General features: G+C 47.9%; 2 protein-coding genes across 2 annotated transcripts; both read right to left on the bottom strand.

The window, feature by feature from the left end:
- Window positions 1–2,870: 2,870 nt before the first annotated feature.
- RPS15A (ribosomal protein S15a) lies at window positions 2,871–7,262 on the bottom strand. Its single transcript, XM_071444152.1, has 5 exons — window positions 7,178–7,262; window positions 5,958–6,095; window positions 5,723–5,802; window positions 4,167–4,252; window positions 2,871–3,006 (listed from the first exon to the last, which is right to left on the bottom strand). The coding sequence occupies exons 2-5, from the start codon at window positions 6,088–6,090 to the stop codon at window positions 2,913–2,915; spliced, it is 393 nt and encodes a 130-aa protein (XP_071300253.1). The 5' UTR covers window positions 6,091–6,095; window positions 7,178–7,262; the 3' UTR covers window positions 2,871–2,912.
- Window positions 7,263–7,764: 502 nt separating this feature from the next.
- ARL6IP1 (ARL6 interacting reticulophagy regulator 1) lies at window positions 7,765–14,309 on the bottom strand. The gene is made up of 6 exons (XM_071444150.1): window positions 14,154–14,309; window positions 12,492–12,625; window positions 10,722–10,841; window positions 9,793–9,910; window positions 9,066–9,150; window positions 7,765–8,835 (listed from the first exon to the last, which is right to left on the bottom strand). The coding sequence occupies exons 1-6, from the start codon at window positions 14,187–14,189 to the stop codon at window positions 8,717–8,719; spliced, it is 612 nt and encodes a 203-aa protein (XP_071300251.1). The 5' UTR covers window positions 14,190–14,309; the 3' UTR covers window positions 7,765–8,716.
- Window positions 14,310–14,555: the final 246 nt, after the last annotated feature.

The following is a 14,555-nucleotide window of genomic DNA, read 5'->3' as shown; positions in this document are numbered from 1 at the left end:
GGGGCATCACCAGCCCTCTCCCAGCTGTATCCAATTTACTCATTTTCACAACCAACCAAAGTTCTGACCCCATTGTGCCCCTGGGGCTGGGCTGTGATGCTGACACGTGGCTGTGAGCAGGGGGGCAGCAGGAAGGGGCTGCAGGCAGGGCAGCTCCAGCACGGGCTCAGGGTGAGCTCTGGGCTGCTCCAGGCATGGACAGAGGGCTCAGATGGGTGTGCAGGCACAGAGGTGACACCACCACCTTCAGTGCTAGACCACAGGGGACCCAGGACTGCCCCAGGGCAAAGCTGGTAACTCAGGGAACTCCTCAGGGATTCCCACCCTGCCCTGGCAGCTGCTCTGTCCCTCAGCTCCTCCATCCACCACTGATGTTCCCTCTGCCCCACAGGTACCAAACCCCTGCTCTGAACTCTCACCTGCCCCTGATCACCTGTTGTAATCCACACTGCACCTTCAGCTTTGTGCCATTTCCCCTCCCATCTCTATCAATCCTTCTCTTACCCAAAATGCTTTTACCTACAGACTGCTTGCCCAAGGCATATAAATGCCCTCAGCCCAGGAAACATCACTGAGGTTAAAACAATGACACCACTTTCAGATTTTAAGCATATCTGGGAGTAAGAATTCCTGCATTCAAGCACCCATTTAAAGCTTGTGTTGTCGTGATCTCTCCTGTCAGCTCCCAAGGCCACCTTCCAAAGTTCATGGCTCTCAGCCAGCAGCAAAGCTCTCACCAGTGAGGTGCAAGCTCAAAGATCATCTCAGGAACCCAAACCAGCCACATCAGCTTCCACATGTGGTAAGCCTGGATGCAGTCATTTTTGTAGATATCTGTGGAAAAGGTGCTTCTGCTGCTGCTTCCTTACCTTCAAGTCATTCTTGTTATATCAGAGCTCTAATTTCCATTTAATAAATCTATAAAAGTTCCTGGGCTGGCTTGTGGAATAAATTTACAGTTCATTCCCAACTGATCTGTCAACTGAGAACATCAGAAATTGTTACCTCAGGAGTCTCTGTGGGAGTAAAGGACACACAGCTAAGCTAGGTCAGGAAAACTGCCATGTATGTCCTGTGTAAAACTGATTTAAAACAAATGTCAAACTAGCAGGAAACTTGCCATAGTTAATTCATCTAAAGGAAGCTTTGAAACTGTCATTGGCCTTCTTCCACCAGGTATGAGAAACGTGTTCTATTCTAGACTTGATAAAAATCAAGATTTTATAAAAAAGAATAGTGAATCTTGCTAAAATCTTCAGGGTTACTCTGAGCAAGAAGTACAAGATCTCAGCTGTCAGTGCCTGGTACTGCAGAATGAAATCCATTAAGGATAGGAAAAACCCCACCTGTCACTAAATATCTCCATTTGACAAGAAAATGAGGGCTGAAACAGACTTTGTAACTACTCTAATTCAGTGTACAGACCTGCAGCTAAGCAGATTTGTTTCCAGCCAAACTGAGAACCAGTGATGCCATTTGAATGTTTTCTGTCTCCAGTCCACCAGAGCTGTGACCCAGCAGGCAAACCAGCTTTATCCTGTGCCCCTGCTCTTCTCAGCCAGGCCCAGGTCAGGGTGCTGCTGCCACCACATCCCCTGGGAGCACTCTCAGAGCTCTGCTGGCTCTCACCTTCCTCGGGGAGCACCAAGCACATCAGGGACACTGCAGTGTCTGCCCTCAGTAAAGACCTTCTGCTTAACAGTATCACCTTCTCCTTTTCTCCATAAAGAGTAACAGACTGCACCAAGAGAGGTTACAGAGTTATTGAGCTCAGACTCAGTGCCTGAAGAGCCCCTTCCAGCTAAGGTTTGTGATAAGTATCACCTTCAAGGCAGGACACTTCCAGCCCAAGCAACTGTACACGGTGGGCATGGGGATGTATCACCAAGCAGGAAAACTTGGGTTCCAACTGTTTCTATCAGAATCACAAATTTCACCAGCTGGTTTAGAGTGTGTTGAAACACTTGCTACATCTCCAGAAGTTTCTTCCTGGTAGGACTGACTCCAAATGAAGTGAAGCAAGGCAGGGCAGTTCCAGCTGTTGCTGGACAATGCCATCAGCCCAGTTTGCTGCCCATCCTCTATCAAGTTGTACAGCTCCATGTACTGCCTTGAAACACATCTGGTTTCTCTGCATCAAGGACACTGTGCTGTCATGTGCCTGAAGAAAACCAACTCATTCAATACTAAATATTCCCTACCTGTAGGTTCAGACAACCTTATTTCCCCACTCTGAAAATGTAAAGAAATCCCAAACAGTTGTTTCTTTGTGCCAACACACAAAACAGATGCACAGCAACTACTCTACCCAAAATCCTGGAGTTTCAAAACACTTTCAAAGGAGAAATTTGAAGGAAAAGAATAATTCACCTCCTAACCTCAGTAATTCCTTTCACCATATGATGTGAAACAAGTTTTTGATCGGAAATCAAAACTTCAACCATTTTAATTATTCCAGAATCCCACATCCCACAACTTTTTAAACCATAAATAGGAAATACCTTCTGGCAAGGCATCTTCTATTATAGAGGCAAAAGGTGAAACTCTAGAATCACACAGAGGTAACTGCAAACACATGTACTGAACACCTGTGAGGTGAGCCCTAGCAGGACAGCTGGGATGAGCATTGGTTTAGAATTAGAGCTCCCCTGCTGAGGCTCTCCTGTACAGTGCCCCCAAAATGCCACTCCAGTGGTAACTTTTAGAAGTACATTATATCATTAACAGAAATAGAATTGTGACCAGGGATGGTGTAGAACCCAAACATCATCTGAAGTGAAGCTGGACCTCCAGCACTACTGAAGAGGTGTTACAAGCACTGTCACAGGCAGTGTTCAAAGCCATTAAAATACCCACTGGAAACACCTGAGTCCATTTGGACAATTTATTAGTATCCTCTTTTTTTACAAGTTTTAGAAAAAGAATCCCAGGATTTTGCCTCCTGTGTGTTTTCGTCTCGCCTCCTCATGGTCCATGATGCCAGCTGAGGTTGTCAGGACAATATACCTGCCAAGAGAGAGCAAATGTTCAGGTTATCTCCCTGCTGCAGGCTGCTGCAGAGCTGACAGAACCACCTTCATCTGTGTCACAAACAGCAGGGCCTGTTCCTGTAACAGGCCCAACACAGTGAGATTGATTATCACCAGTGCAAGGCAGCTCCTCTCAGGAGCACAGCCCTGCAGCACACTCAGGACACTGACAGACTTTGCTCCCCAGCTCTTTGCCTCCTTCCCTGCCTATTCCCACTGGGCACTCCCTGTCCAGCTGCTGGACAGGTTTCTAGCCCAAGTCCACTTCTATCCTCCACAGATGCTGCTCCCCAGTGCAGGCAGAGGTGCCACAGTGCCAGAGCTCCTCAGCTGGGATCTCTGCCTGGTGCAGAGCAGCATCTGCACCTGCAGCAGCTGCCACTGCTAAAGCCAACATCTGCCTTACCACCATAACTCACCCACACAGCCCCAGGTCTGAGAACCTCCTGTCCCACCACTCTATACTCTTAAAACTCCCAATGACAACACAGAGTAGCTACACAGGGCCAGCTGAAGCAGGAGCTACTGCTGGAGCTCTAAGAACAGAAACAGCACAGAACTATTAATCAATCCTTCCTTTGATGGGACACACTGGCTGAGGCCCTGGAGACTCTTCCAGCTCTGCCATCCTGGTGCACAGGGAATTACAGCTCTCAATTCCACACACTTTGTGAAGAAAAGGTACATTGCATAATGTAAGATTTCCTGTGTTGTGGAGGTTTGTTCAATGGAGCCTCCAAGTTACTCATCACTTCATACCCGATTAACTTGCACAAAGGACATGTGAATTTAAGTAGCACAATTTACTTTCACCGACCTGGTAACTTACATAACTCCTTCCCCATTTAAGAACAGCCATTCATAAAACCAAAACAAGTACGAGAAAAGTCTTACTTTCCATTAAACTGTGAAATGGTCAAACAAGGATTTCACCAAAGCCAAACAGAAACAGATCCTTGCTTAGCAGTGCCCCTGTAAAACTGGTTTAAAAGGGCATTTATATGGAGGATGGATTTTTACACTAGAATTTAACTCCAGGCTGATCAGAGGAAAAGGTGCCAGGTGAGTGTAACCCAGGCAGTTTGTGAGTGTAACATTTTTACACAGAACACACATTTGACCCTTCCTCATACTCACCCAAACTGACGGGAAGGCAGCAGGTTGTTCTGCCACTTTTCCAAATCCTTCAGCTGCACATCAAATCTGGGACTGATTACACCACACTGTAAGTAAAAGAGGATTCCATTACAAACTGAAGAACTTCATGGATTTGCAGATGTGTGATCCCAGCTCCCTGCCTGCAGGACCTCACCAAGTGCTGTCACACACTCTCCCTTACACCAGGACCTCACACAGCAGCTCCTGCCTCAGCCTCACTCCTCCTCCTCCTCACCTGCACAGCCCTAAACTGCTGCTGAAGCCACACCACCCACGTGATGCCCACACCTGGGGGAAGCACTAAAGCATGCTGTAACATCAGCAACATTCCTGGGATTGCTCAGGGATATTCCATCTCTAACCATCATACACACTTAGCAAAAAAAAAAAAAAAAAAAAAAGAAAAACAAAAAAAAAAAAAAAAACAACCTCACACAGATTTTAACCAGGAAGAAATTAACATTTACTGGAATTTTCAAGGTAATTGTATCACTGACCAAGACCACCAGCACCACCCCCAGTTACCTCACTGGCTCCAATCATCTCAACTATCCAGCCCCAAACCAGAAGCACATGTTCCTTCACTATTCACATTTTTCTGAACTAAACAACTGTTCCCATACTGCAATGGTTGACAGAAACATTATATCCATTAGCCTGGAAGATCCATATCATCCTGGAAGAGTTCAAGGAACACTACCCTCAAACCTGACCTACATCACTTTTATTACAGACACATAACACTGTGTCTATTGTAATTACTGTAACTACTGCAGTAATTTGTGGGTGTCAGCATTATCTGCCTTACACACTCTGCAATTTTCAGATGACATCTCCCTCATGAGGACAGCCTCCAACATATTCTGACCAAGAAATATTTTTTATTTCTTTACTGAAGAGCCAACTCTCACTGGAAGAGCTTAGCTGTAAACAGTGATGCACAGCAAGTCACACAGAACTACACAGCTTAGTAGTTTGAGACATAAGCATTTAAGAATTTCCAAAACACACACAAATGCTTCATATGCCCCAGGAGCTTCACAGGCATCAATTAATGTAACATTCAACTTCTCCTCACTGCAAGCAAAGCCCACCTGGCAGCAGGAGAAAGGTCTGTCTTCTCCACATCTGCAGCTATCAAACATCAACTGGAAACCAACTCAGCCCCTATCTCTTAAGACAAGTCTTCCAGACAGCTTAAATATCAAAGAAACTGAGAAAGCACTAGGTAGCCAGAAAGCTTTTGAACAGAGAGAAATACACAGCACTTGCAAGCAGACTTCCCTGAAAGTGTATCTTACATAGTCAGAGTTTAAAAGAAATATAATTAGTGACCCACACCACTGTGAATCCAGGCAAATTAACCACCCTTTTAACTGATAACATCCATGCCACTCTTATTTACACTGATTCAACAAATACCACCTCTTACAAGCAGTTCTTTTAGAAATAGAGCAGACAAACATAAAATTAAAAGAAAAAAGTCTCACCTAAACACCTCTTTAGAGAGCTGAATTCAGGAAGACAAATCCTACCTTGTTGAGTCTGCCTGTGAGGTTGACAACAATCTTCCCAGCTCTGTGATCATCAATTATCTCGAATTCACCAATGTAACCTGCAGGAGACCAGCAGACAGAGACACACACAACACTTAGCTACAATAACACAACTAATTAACTATGTTGCACCAAACTACTTCAAGCACCTCGATTTACATCTTTTACCCCAGCAGCACCCGCAGACACCCGGGGGAGCAGGGCCGGCACTCACCGTGCTTCATCATGACGGTGAGGAAGCGGACGATCACCTTGGAGCACGGCCGGATGAGCACCTGGCGCTTGCCGCGCTTCTCTGCGTTGTTGATGCTTTTGAGAGCATCGGCCAGAACGTTCATCCGCACCATGGTGCCTGCAGGGAGGGCAGCAGTTACTGCACCGGCTCCTCGGCACGGAAACGCCGAGCAGCGCTGCTGTCACGGCTAATTCTACATCGAAAGCATCCAACACTGACAGAAAGTTGTACTGAAGCCTGAAAAGCACTTCAAGCCAAAGAAGAGAAGCGATCACACGCTCAGCTGTGATCAAGAAGAGTCACCACTACCAAAACACGTCAGGAAGCCTGACACGGTTAAATTTGGCTCTATCAAAGCACACACACGATTTCAAAAGCACCATCCAGACACCTGTCAGCAGTGTGACAGCTCCTCAGGTAAATCAGTTTGCTCTTAAAACCCAATTAACACCCAACTGCACAGTACCACTCCTGTGCAATAACTAGATCCTACGTGGTATTAAATCAACAGATGCTGCTCGGCTCACTGATCTGCAAAAACCCTGCAGGATGCACAAACACAAAGCTTCGCAAAGGAAACCCAGCAGCAGCTCTCAGAGGCTCGCCAAAAGGAGCCTCGAGCAGCCCAGGCCGGCGGGGATGACTTGGCACGGCCACCGCTCCGACAGAGCCGGGGCGCTGCCAGCACCGTGCCCAGAGCTGTCCCTGCCCGGGCACCGGGGCAGCTCCTGTGGCACACGAGGACTTTCACCACCGGGACACCAGCACCGCGCAGCCAACTCCCGCCCCCGGCGAGAGCCGCCAGCCCCCCGCGCCAGGGCCGCCTCCTCCCGGGGCCCGACCGCGCCCGCTCCCCGCGCTCCGCTCCCTCTGCCCCGGCCCCTCAGCGCACCGGCTCCGTGGCTGCCCCGCGCCCTGCCCGGCCCAGCTCCCCACAGCTCCGGCTCGGGCCCGGCCGCCGCTGCCGCTTCCCGCCGCGCATCGCTGAAGAGCGCGGGGCCACGGGCGGGAGGAGCCGCCCCCCGCCCCGCGTTCCGCGGGCTCTGGACGGGGCCAGCGCCGGTGCCGGCGGCTCAAACCGGGCCAGGCGGGTGGCGCGGTGCCCGCTGCCCGCGGCGGCGCGGGCGGGGCGGGCGCGGGGCGCGGATGGCGGCGGGACGGGGCGGATGCTGCGCGCCCGCAGCTCCGACCCCACTCACCGAAAGCGCGATGGCGGAAAAGGAAGAGCCCGGGCCGCGCGGGCTGATGGGAGGGCCAGCGGCGGGCGGAGATATCGCGAGACTTCGCCTCTGAGACCTGGCCTTCCCCATTGGCCGAAGCCGCGCGCCGTACTTCCGGAGCGACGCCGCCGCCCGGCTGCCATGGGAACGGGGACGCTTCGCTCGCGTACGGCGGGGCGCGAGGGACAAAAAGCTGCGCTCTGCCGGGCAGTGCGCAGCTGAGGCCCCGGGCCGGGACAGCGCAGTGGGGACACCGCGACAACGGGGACACGGGGCTGCGATGAGTACAGCCCCCGCCGATGGATGGGCTGTGTCTGTACTGAGCTCGCACTCCGAAGGGGCACACTGTGACAGCAGACGGGCACCACCCAAGCCGCTGTCAGTACATTCTTCACTCTCGAACACAGCTGGGGACACGGCGCCGTGTCACCGCTCGGCTGCACACACCCAGGATCTCCCCCATCCACAGGCTGTGCCCTTCAGCACTCCCTCAACCCTTCCCAGACCTCCTGCTACAGTGAAAAATGCACTGACACCCTTCTCTGGACATGGACGAGGAGCAAGTGTTCAAGTAGTTTCTCTTTAGTCTGTATTTACCTATTCAACAGTTACAATAGACACTGAAGAGAGTTCATTTAAAACAGTAAACTTTTAAAACATTAACACAGGTTTTAGCTTTTTAAAGAAAAACAGTTCAGTTTTAAAAAAGGAGGGAGAGATCATAGAAAAGCACAAACAATTCAGGCTTATTTACAGAGTCAAACTCAGCATATTCAGAGTGATTTTGTATACAGACAAACATTCATAAAATCAAACGTGCTACAAGGCTCCATGACAACAGCAGTTTCCAGAACAATCAGCTCTTAAGGTTACACACACCCTCACTCATTTTCTACAGTCTCAGTGCAATGAGTTTTCACTACAGTTTACACTAAAAAACTGAAGTACAAATTTATATATTCCAGACCCTACTTCACACATTCTCAGGTACACACAGCCAAACAGGTTCAGTGAGACAATGGAACTTTCTGCCCCCATTTTGGATGTGCACCCTCAGCCATGGCCATTCTCACTCTGCTAATTGTCCTCCTGCCACAAGGATCAGTAGTAACAAGTCTCCAAGGAGCATCAGCCTTCAGAACTGCCTCTCACACTTGCTGTAACCACAATTAATGACCAGCAAATCTAACACAGTCACAGAAATACTATCAGGCATTACAGCTCTGCTGTTGGGGTAGTTATGCCCAGGGTCTGTTGGATGAAGACACTTAACAAGCTCCATACATCAAAGAACAGGATGTCTCAGACAGATCAGCTCCAGGCTGCAGAGCCCTACTCATACTCAGCACAGCAAGAGACAAACCCACAGCAGCTGCTGGAATGACTTTTTCACCTCATCAGGGAGCCAATTAAAAAAAAAGTCAGTGAGCAATACAACTTCTATTGTCTTAATTATACATTAATTCTCAAAACTGTTCCCAAGAAAACCTTCTACTAGAGTGAACAGCACTTAAGCCTTCATTCATTTTTCTTTTCCTTGTGCTTGAGAAGTTTGTTGATCTCCCTTTTTGCCATTCCAATGTACTTTGTGATGATCCCATGTTGGTTTAGTCCAGGAAACAGCAACAAGAAGCTTACTAAAGAGGAGAAGGAGAAAAAAAAAACCAATTAATACTCCCTTAACAAGCTACTGTCACTCTGCAATTCTTTGCTTCCCTTAAGCCCCATTAATTGCCTGAAAAGAGAAAAACATAACCCTGCAACAAAAACATCCCACCACACTAAACCAAAAATTACTTCTACCAGTCTCAATCCATTTCAGGCAGCTAACAAGAGAGTTCCTTGTGTTTTGCATGCCCACACTTACCAATAAGATAGGTCAGAAAGAGATTGTGAACTTGCTGTCCAATCCAGGCAACCACAGCAAGAGTGAAGACCATGGTCATGAAGTACTAAAAGTGAAAAGGGAGGAGTTACCACAGACCTGTTGGGGATTCTGCCTTCCCTTCAGTATTTGGCAGAACTTCAACATTTCAAACTAACATGAAGCTCTCTGGCTCTTCCACCCATGACATCTATGCACAGGCATGTTAAAACTGAGATTACAGGATCTCTAATTGTCCATTCTCACTTATTTTCAGACCATCAGCTGGACAGGGTACATGTTCTTTTTTGCCCAGGTATTCCTTAGTGCCAGACTGTGCCATCCCCAGTGCTGCACCCACAGCTGGTTTTGGGACAGTGGCTCAGTAGCTCATGTACCAGCTGACACACTACTGAAGATCCAGGTTTTTGGAGTTTGTGCACACTGGAAACAGCTTGTTTCCAAAAATTTACCTATCCAGAGAAATCCAGTCTTCCTTTATCTAATTATCAAGGGTATGCTCCTAAACTACACAGAACTGCAAGTTTTTAAGCTTTGTACCTTACCACTCCAGGTCTGAATAATTGTGTGACCAGTACCCAGTCACAGCCAGAAGTGCCAGTTGCTGGTTTGGAACATCAGTTCATTCAGACCTTGCCAAAATACTTCAGACAAAGCTAAATCACACAAAATCTTAAGACAACACAGATTAATTCCTAGAACTCAGTACCATTTTAGGCTTTTCTTCCTTCAGAGTGAAGAGGCGCTTCCACCAGCCAACGATCCGGCGGCGACATTTCACCAAATTGCGGCAAATCTCGTGAAACCTTTGCTGCTGTTCCGTGGTCCTTTTATTAAAGGGAGGGGGAAAAAGCCAGAAATAAGAACTCAAGATTTAATTTTAAATTTTAAAAATCCCCCATGGCATTTTCCCAGCAGTAAAGAAGTACCCAGTGCTTATCCAGGCCTTTGCTTTGCTTGATACCTTATTGAGCACTGCAAGGAAGTGCTCAATTAGCTGTTTATTAAACTGACTCCCTGACCTTCATCTGATACCAGTGTGATACACACAAATAATGCTTATCTACATAAGAACATTTATCCATTAGTCATCCCAAAGCAGATCCACTAAAATTCACCTTTAATTCAAAATGTTGTTCCAATGAGGTTCTTCTTCAAGTTACTGCTTTTGTACAAGACTTGCTTTTTTCAAATCTGTTTCAATCACAATCACATTCATACTCTCTGCATTGCTCTCTTTTTTAATCACATTTACTACCGCTTTTTTCCAAACATACAATCAGTACTCTTCCACATAATTTTACTTTTCAGTATATATTATCCGTTAATTACTAAGAACTAGTCTAGCAGAACTAATTAGCATGCTTAATGGAGAGCAAAGAATGTGCCTACTTCTTAAAAAAAAATCTGATTTTTCCAGAAGAAAAGGAACAATAAAGGTATGTAGTAGTAGTAGTTAACCTCAGAAAAAGAATAAAGAATATGTTGCTACTGTCCTCACTTCATGGATTATAGAGATTGCTGATTTCTCTCTACAATGACTCAACAAAGTAACTATTTGATATCCACAAATCAGATATCCATTTTGATGAAGATCATAATTACACTCAATAAACTTTCAATTGAAGCTTTCCTCACCACTTATTAGAGCCAAAGATTCGAGGAGCAAGAGCAGGAACCAGGTAATCAGCCAAACAGAGGAACATGACCAAACAGGAGACACCTGAGAGAACTGATGGGTCCAAATAGTAGATCATCCTGCAGAAAGAAGAGAAATTATTTCTGAGTGCTCCAACTGCTCAGTACTAGACATGCTTGGTTGCTTCTTCAGACTGGCTCAGAGCTTCCAACAGCAGAGCTCTCTCTTCCCTAACCTCAAACAAAATTACAAAAAATGCCTTTTTCTCTTAATATACCAGATAAGAATATACTACAAGCAAATAAGGTATGAATTCAGTAGAAGTAAAATTTCATCATTATTATTCTCTCAGAAATTGACCAACAGTGAACTTAACACTGATTGAGGGATGATGATGACTGAACAAATGAAATAACCAGGCAGAGTAAAAGCTCTAATTTTGTTGCTCAAGTCACAGAATTCAGATCCACTAGAGGCTGTCATTTGCTCTGTCTCTCCTGGGAGAGCCAGCCAAACCTGTTCTGGCCATCAATCTCCACTTAAAGCAGTGCTGCACTCTCCATATTCAGTCTGCCATCACTCAAACACAGCAGAAGGGCAACTGGATAAGAACCAGCTATCTCCTTAGTATCTGCTAACACCCAGCTGGGCCCTCTGCTATCCAACTGTACTTCACAGAACTTCCTGAAAACTGAAATAGTAGAAGCAAAGAAATGACCCAGTCCATGGTGGGGCTGTTCTGTACATCTGCAGAGTGCTACTGCAGGGCCATGTGCTCTGTAAATCTGCACAGTGACACTGTGCTGAGTGTTCAAGGTCATTGTGGTGAGTTCAGGACCTGAAGTAGTTCTGCATTTCCATAAAGTATTACTCAGCACAAGATCTTCCCTGCTATAATCACAGAATTTATAACAGAATACCCTCAACTTCACACAATTACTTCTTTTAAAAGTTACTTTTCAGTTTCCATTTGATTTCCACCATCACCTCCCCTAAAAGCAAAAAAATTTATATTAGCCAAAAGACCAATTATTCCTGTCTCACCTGGCTGAGCATTTATTTTTATAATTTCTCTCCTTACTGCAGGAACAGATAGAGCTGGCAAACTGCAGAGCTGGCACAAACAGCTGTCTGAGCAAGGCAGTCAGGTCATCTTTACTACCATGTTACATAAAGGCACATCCAAGTACCTCCAGCACCTCCTATCAGACAGGCAACATCTTCCCACCCTGCTGACTGCAGCTACCTGCAGTCTTCCCTTTTCTCCTTTCTCAAAAGACATGACAGAGAATATTTAAAAACCCTAGCTGTGCAAAAACACCCTGAACTTATCCTGAACCCACAGCAAAGAGGCAGAGTAGGAACATTGTGCCCTATGGAAACAGGCTTTCTGTAAGGACACTGCTGCTGCTGTGGGGGGGAACCAAAGGAGATCATGAGATCTGACCAAGAAGCAGGGGACAAAGAATGAGGGCAGAACATGAATGCAGCACTGAAGAACATTCAGCTGAGCACAGGAAACCTCCAGCATCTACTGCTGGCAAACAGCTTTTGCAGAAACCATTCTGAGCAGGATGTGAATCATGTGACTTCCTGCTTTCATTACTTTTGGGTTTAATTTCCAACAAAGTTCACACATTTGAAGAAAAACAACCTAGAGTAAAAGCCTTCCTATTAGACTTCTCCAGGTGTCTTACTAATTTTCTTAATAGGCTTGGTCAGAGCCATGAAGATGCAATGATGCTGCAGGCTCCCCAGAAGGTACTCACAGGAAGGAGAAGGAAACAACACTCATCAGTGCCAGAGGAAACCAGGCTCGCTCCCAGCGCAGAACTTTATCTGTCATCAGAATCACTTCTCCCCATCCTTGCAACTGCTCTTCCAAGCTTGCAGTTTCAGCTGCCTAAACAAGAGAAGAAAATTCCTTTAACCAGATTATCAAATTAATTCCCACACTGAAGTAGCTAAAAAAAAAAAAAGTGTAATAACTAAAGATCTCAGACACAAATCTTTCTGAGTAATTAAATTAGTAATAATATTGTGAGTTTTGTACTAAGTTATGACATTGCAGCGGTGATGCCTTTAAACAGTCAAGATCCTAGCAGCATGGATAGGCCAAACAATACCTCCTCCCAGATTTTGCCAAGGTGTTTTCCCCTAATCTCCCATTTACCATACCCCATCCCCCCCATTAGTAGACCATCAGGTTTTAAAGCCTCTCAAGTTTTCAGTGTCAATGACTGGAAAAGTGTAATATGAGAACTGTTTAAAAATAAATGTATTTTCCAAGACAACTCTACCACATTAAATTGAAGCTTTCTGGCTGCTGTCCAATGCCAGTTTATTATGAGGAAGATGGATAAAGACTCAGAATCCACAGTAAAGTTATCCAACTGATCACATCAGGACAGCACGTTTTCCCACAAGCTGCCCAAGACAGCCTTTCAGCTCCACTTCCTATGTGATTCCTACATTCCTCCCTACACCCCTCCTACAAGGAGGCCCCACCTGTGCTGCCATCAGCTTGCTAAGCAGTTCACCTGAGGTGTTCCACATTTAACAGAGCTTAACAGTGTCCCCTCAGTGGGAGATGGCATCTCAAAGATTACAAAACTCAGGTAAACCGTGAACAGAACCGACTGCTGCCCGAGCAGTAAGAGGCGAAAAGCCATGAAGACTCGCACGTCTGCCGTGCAGAGCTAACAGAACAGGTTTCACTCGCAGCAATGTGCTACACTTAATTCCAATGAGAACTCCGACGCCACTAGAATAACAAGCACAACACAGCTCGTGGATTTTCTACAAATTCCGGAGCCTCCCCCCAAGCTCCGAGCTCCCGGAGCTGCTCCCTGTGCCCAGGCTGGGTGTGCAGCACCGCAGCGCTCAAACGCCTCCAGCCTCTGCCCCTTCACGGGTTTTTACTGCCATTTCCCCATTTCCCACGGCAGCCGCTTACCAACTGAGGCATCACTATATATATAGCCTTGTGTTTATTTAACTATTCAAGCATATCTTGGCACGTTTAGTTAAGCTGAATCACCCAACGCCTGCCGCTCTCCGGGATCGCTGCGGCGCTCGGTCCCGCAGCGGGAGGCTGCACGCACGCAAACAGACACACAGGGACATGGACTGACAGACTGACATAGGCTGTAACCGCCGCAGACCACGTAACGCCAAGTGCTGCTGGGGGCTCCGGCCCGCGAGCAGCAGCGCAGCCGCCGCTCCCGCGCCCCGGGCCCGCAGCGCCCGTCCCACGCGTGGGCCCCGAGCCCACCCCACAACGAACCCCCAGCGCTGAAGCGCGTCACACAGCGCGGGGCCGAGCAGCCCCTGCCAGCCGCCGCTGCGGGTAGGACAGGACAGGACAGAGCACAGCAGGGCGGGCCTGGCTCCGCCGCCCCCAGCAGGCCCGAGCGGCCGCCCGCCCTCACCAGCTGGTGGGCGCTGTTGTTGTCCCCTTCCGCCATCTTGCGCCGCTCCCGCACCGCCGGCCACGCCCTCTCTTCGCAGGCCACGCCGCCGCCTTTTATAGCCTCCGCGGGCCGCCTGCGCGCTGTGATTGGCCAGCCCGGGCGCTCCGCCGGTCGCCGGTTGGCTGCTGGGATTCGAACCGCGCGGAGCGTGCGCGCGCCCCCCTGCGCGCCGCAGTGCGGCTGAGGCGGCGCCGGGCCCGCGTGGGGGGCGCTGCTCGGCTCCGGGGAGGGGCGGCACCCCCACTTAAAAAGTCGCGTTGGAAAAGAGTTCTGAGTGCAGCCTGCGAGCGAGTACCGCTTTGTCAACTGCGCCACGGCACTGACTGATACACATCAGATATTTCCTTAAAACACCTCCAG

The sequence above is a fragment of the Agelaius tricolor genome, unplaced genomic scaffold, assembly GCF_023055355.1.
Source record: "Agelaius tricolor isolate 1412-34295 unplaced genomic scaffold, bAgeTri1.0.p SCAF_19, whole genome shotgun sequence".
Classification (NCBI taxonomy): domain Eukaryota; kingdom Metazoa; phylum Chordata; class Aves; order Passeriformes; family Icteridae; genus Agelaius; species Agelaius tricolor.
Note: the sequence above shows the minus strand (reverse complement) of the source record. Positions and strands in the feature narration are given on the sequence as shown.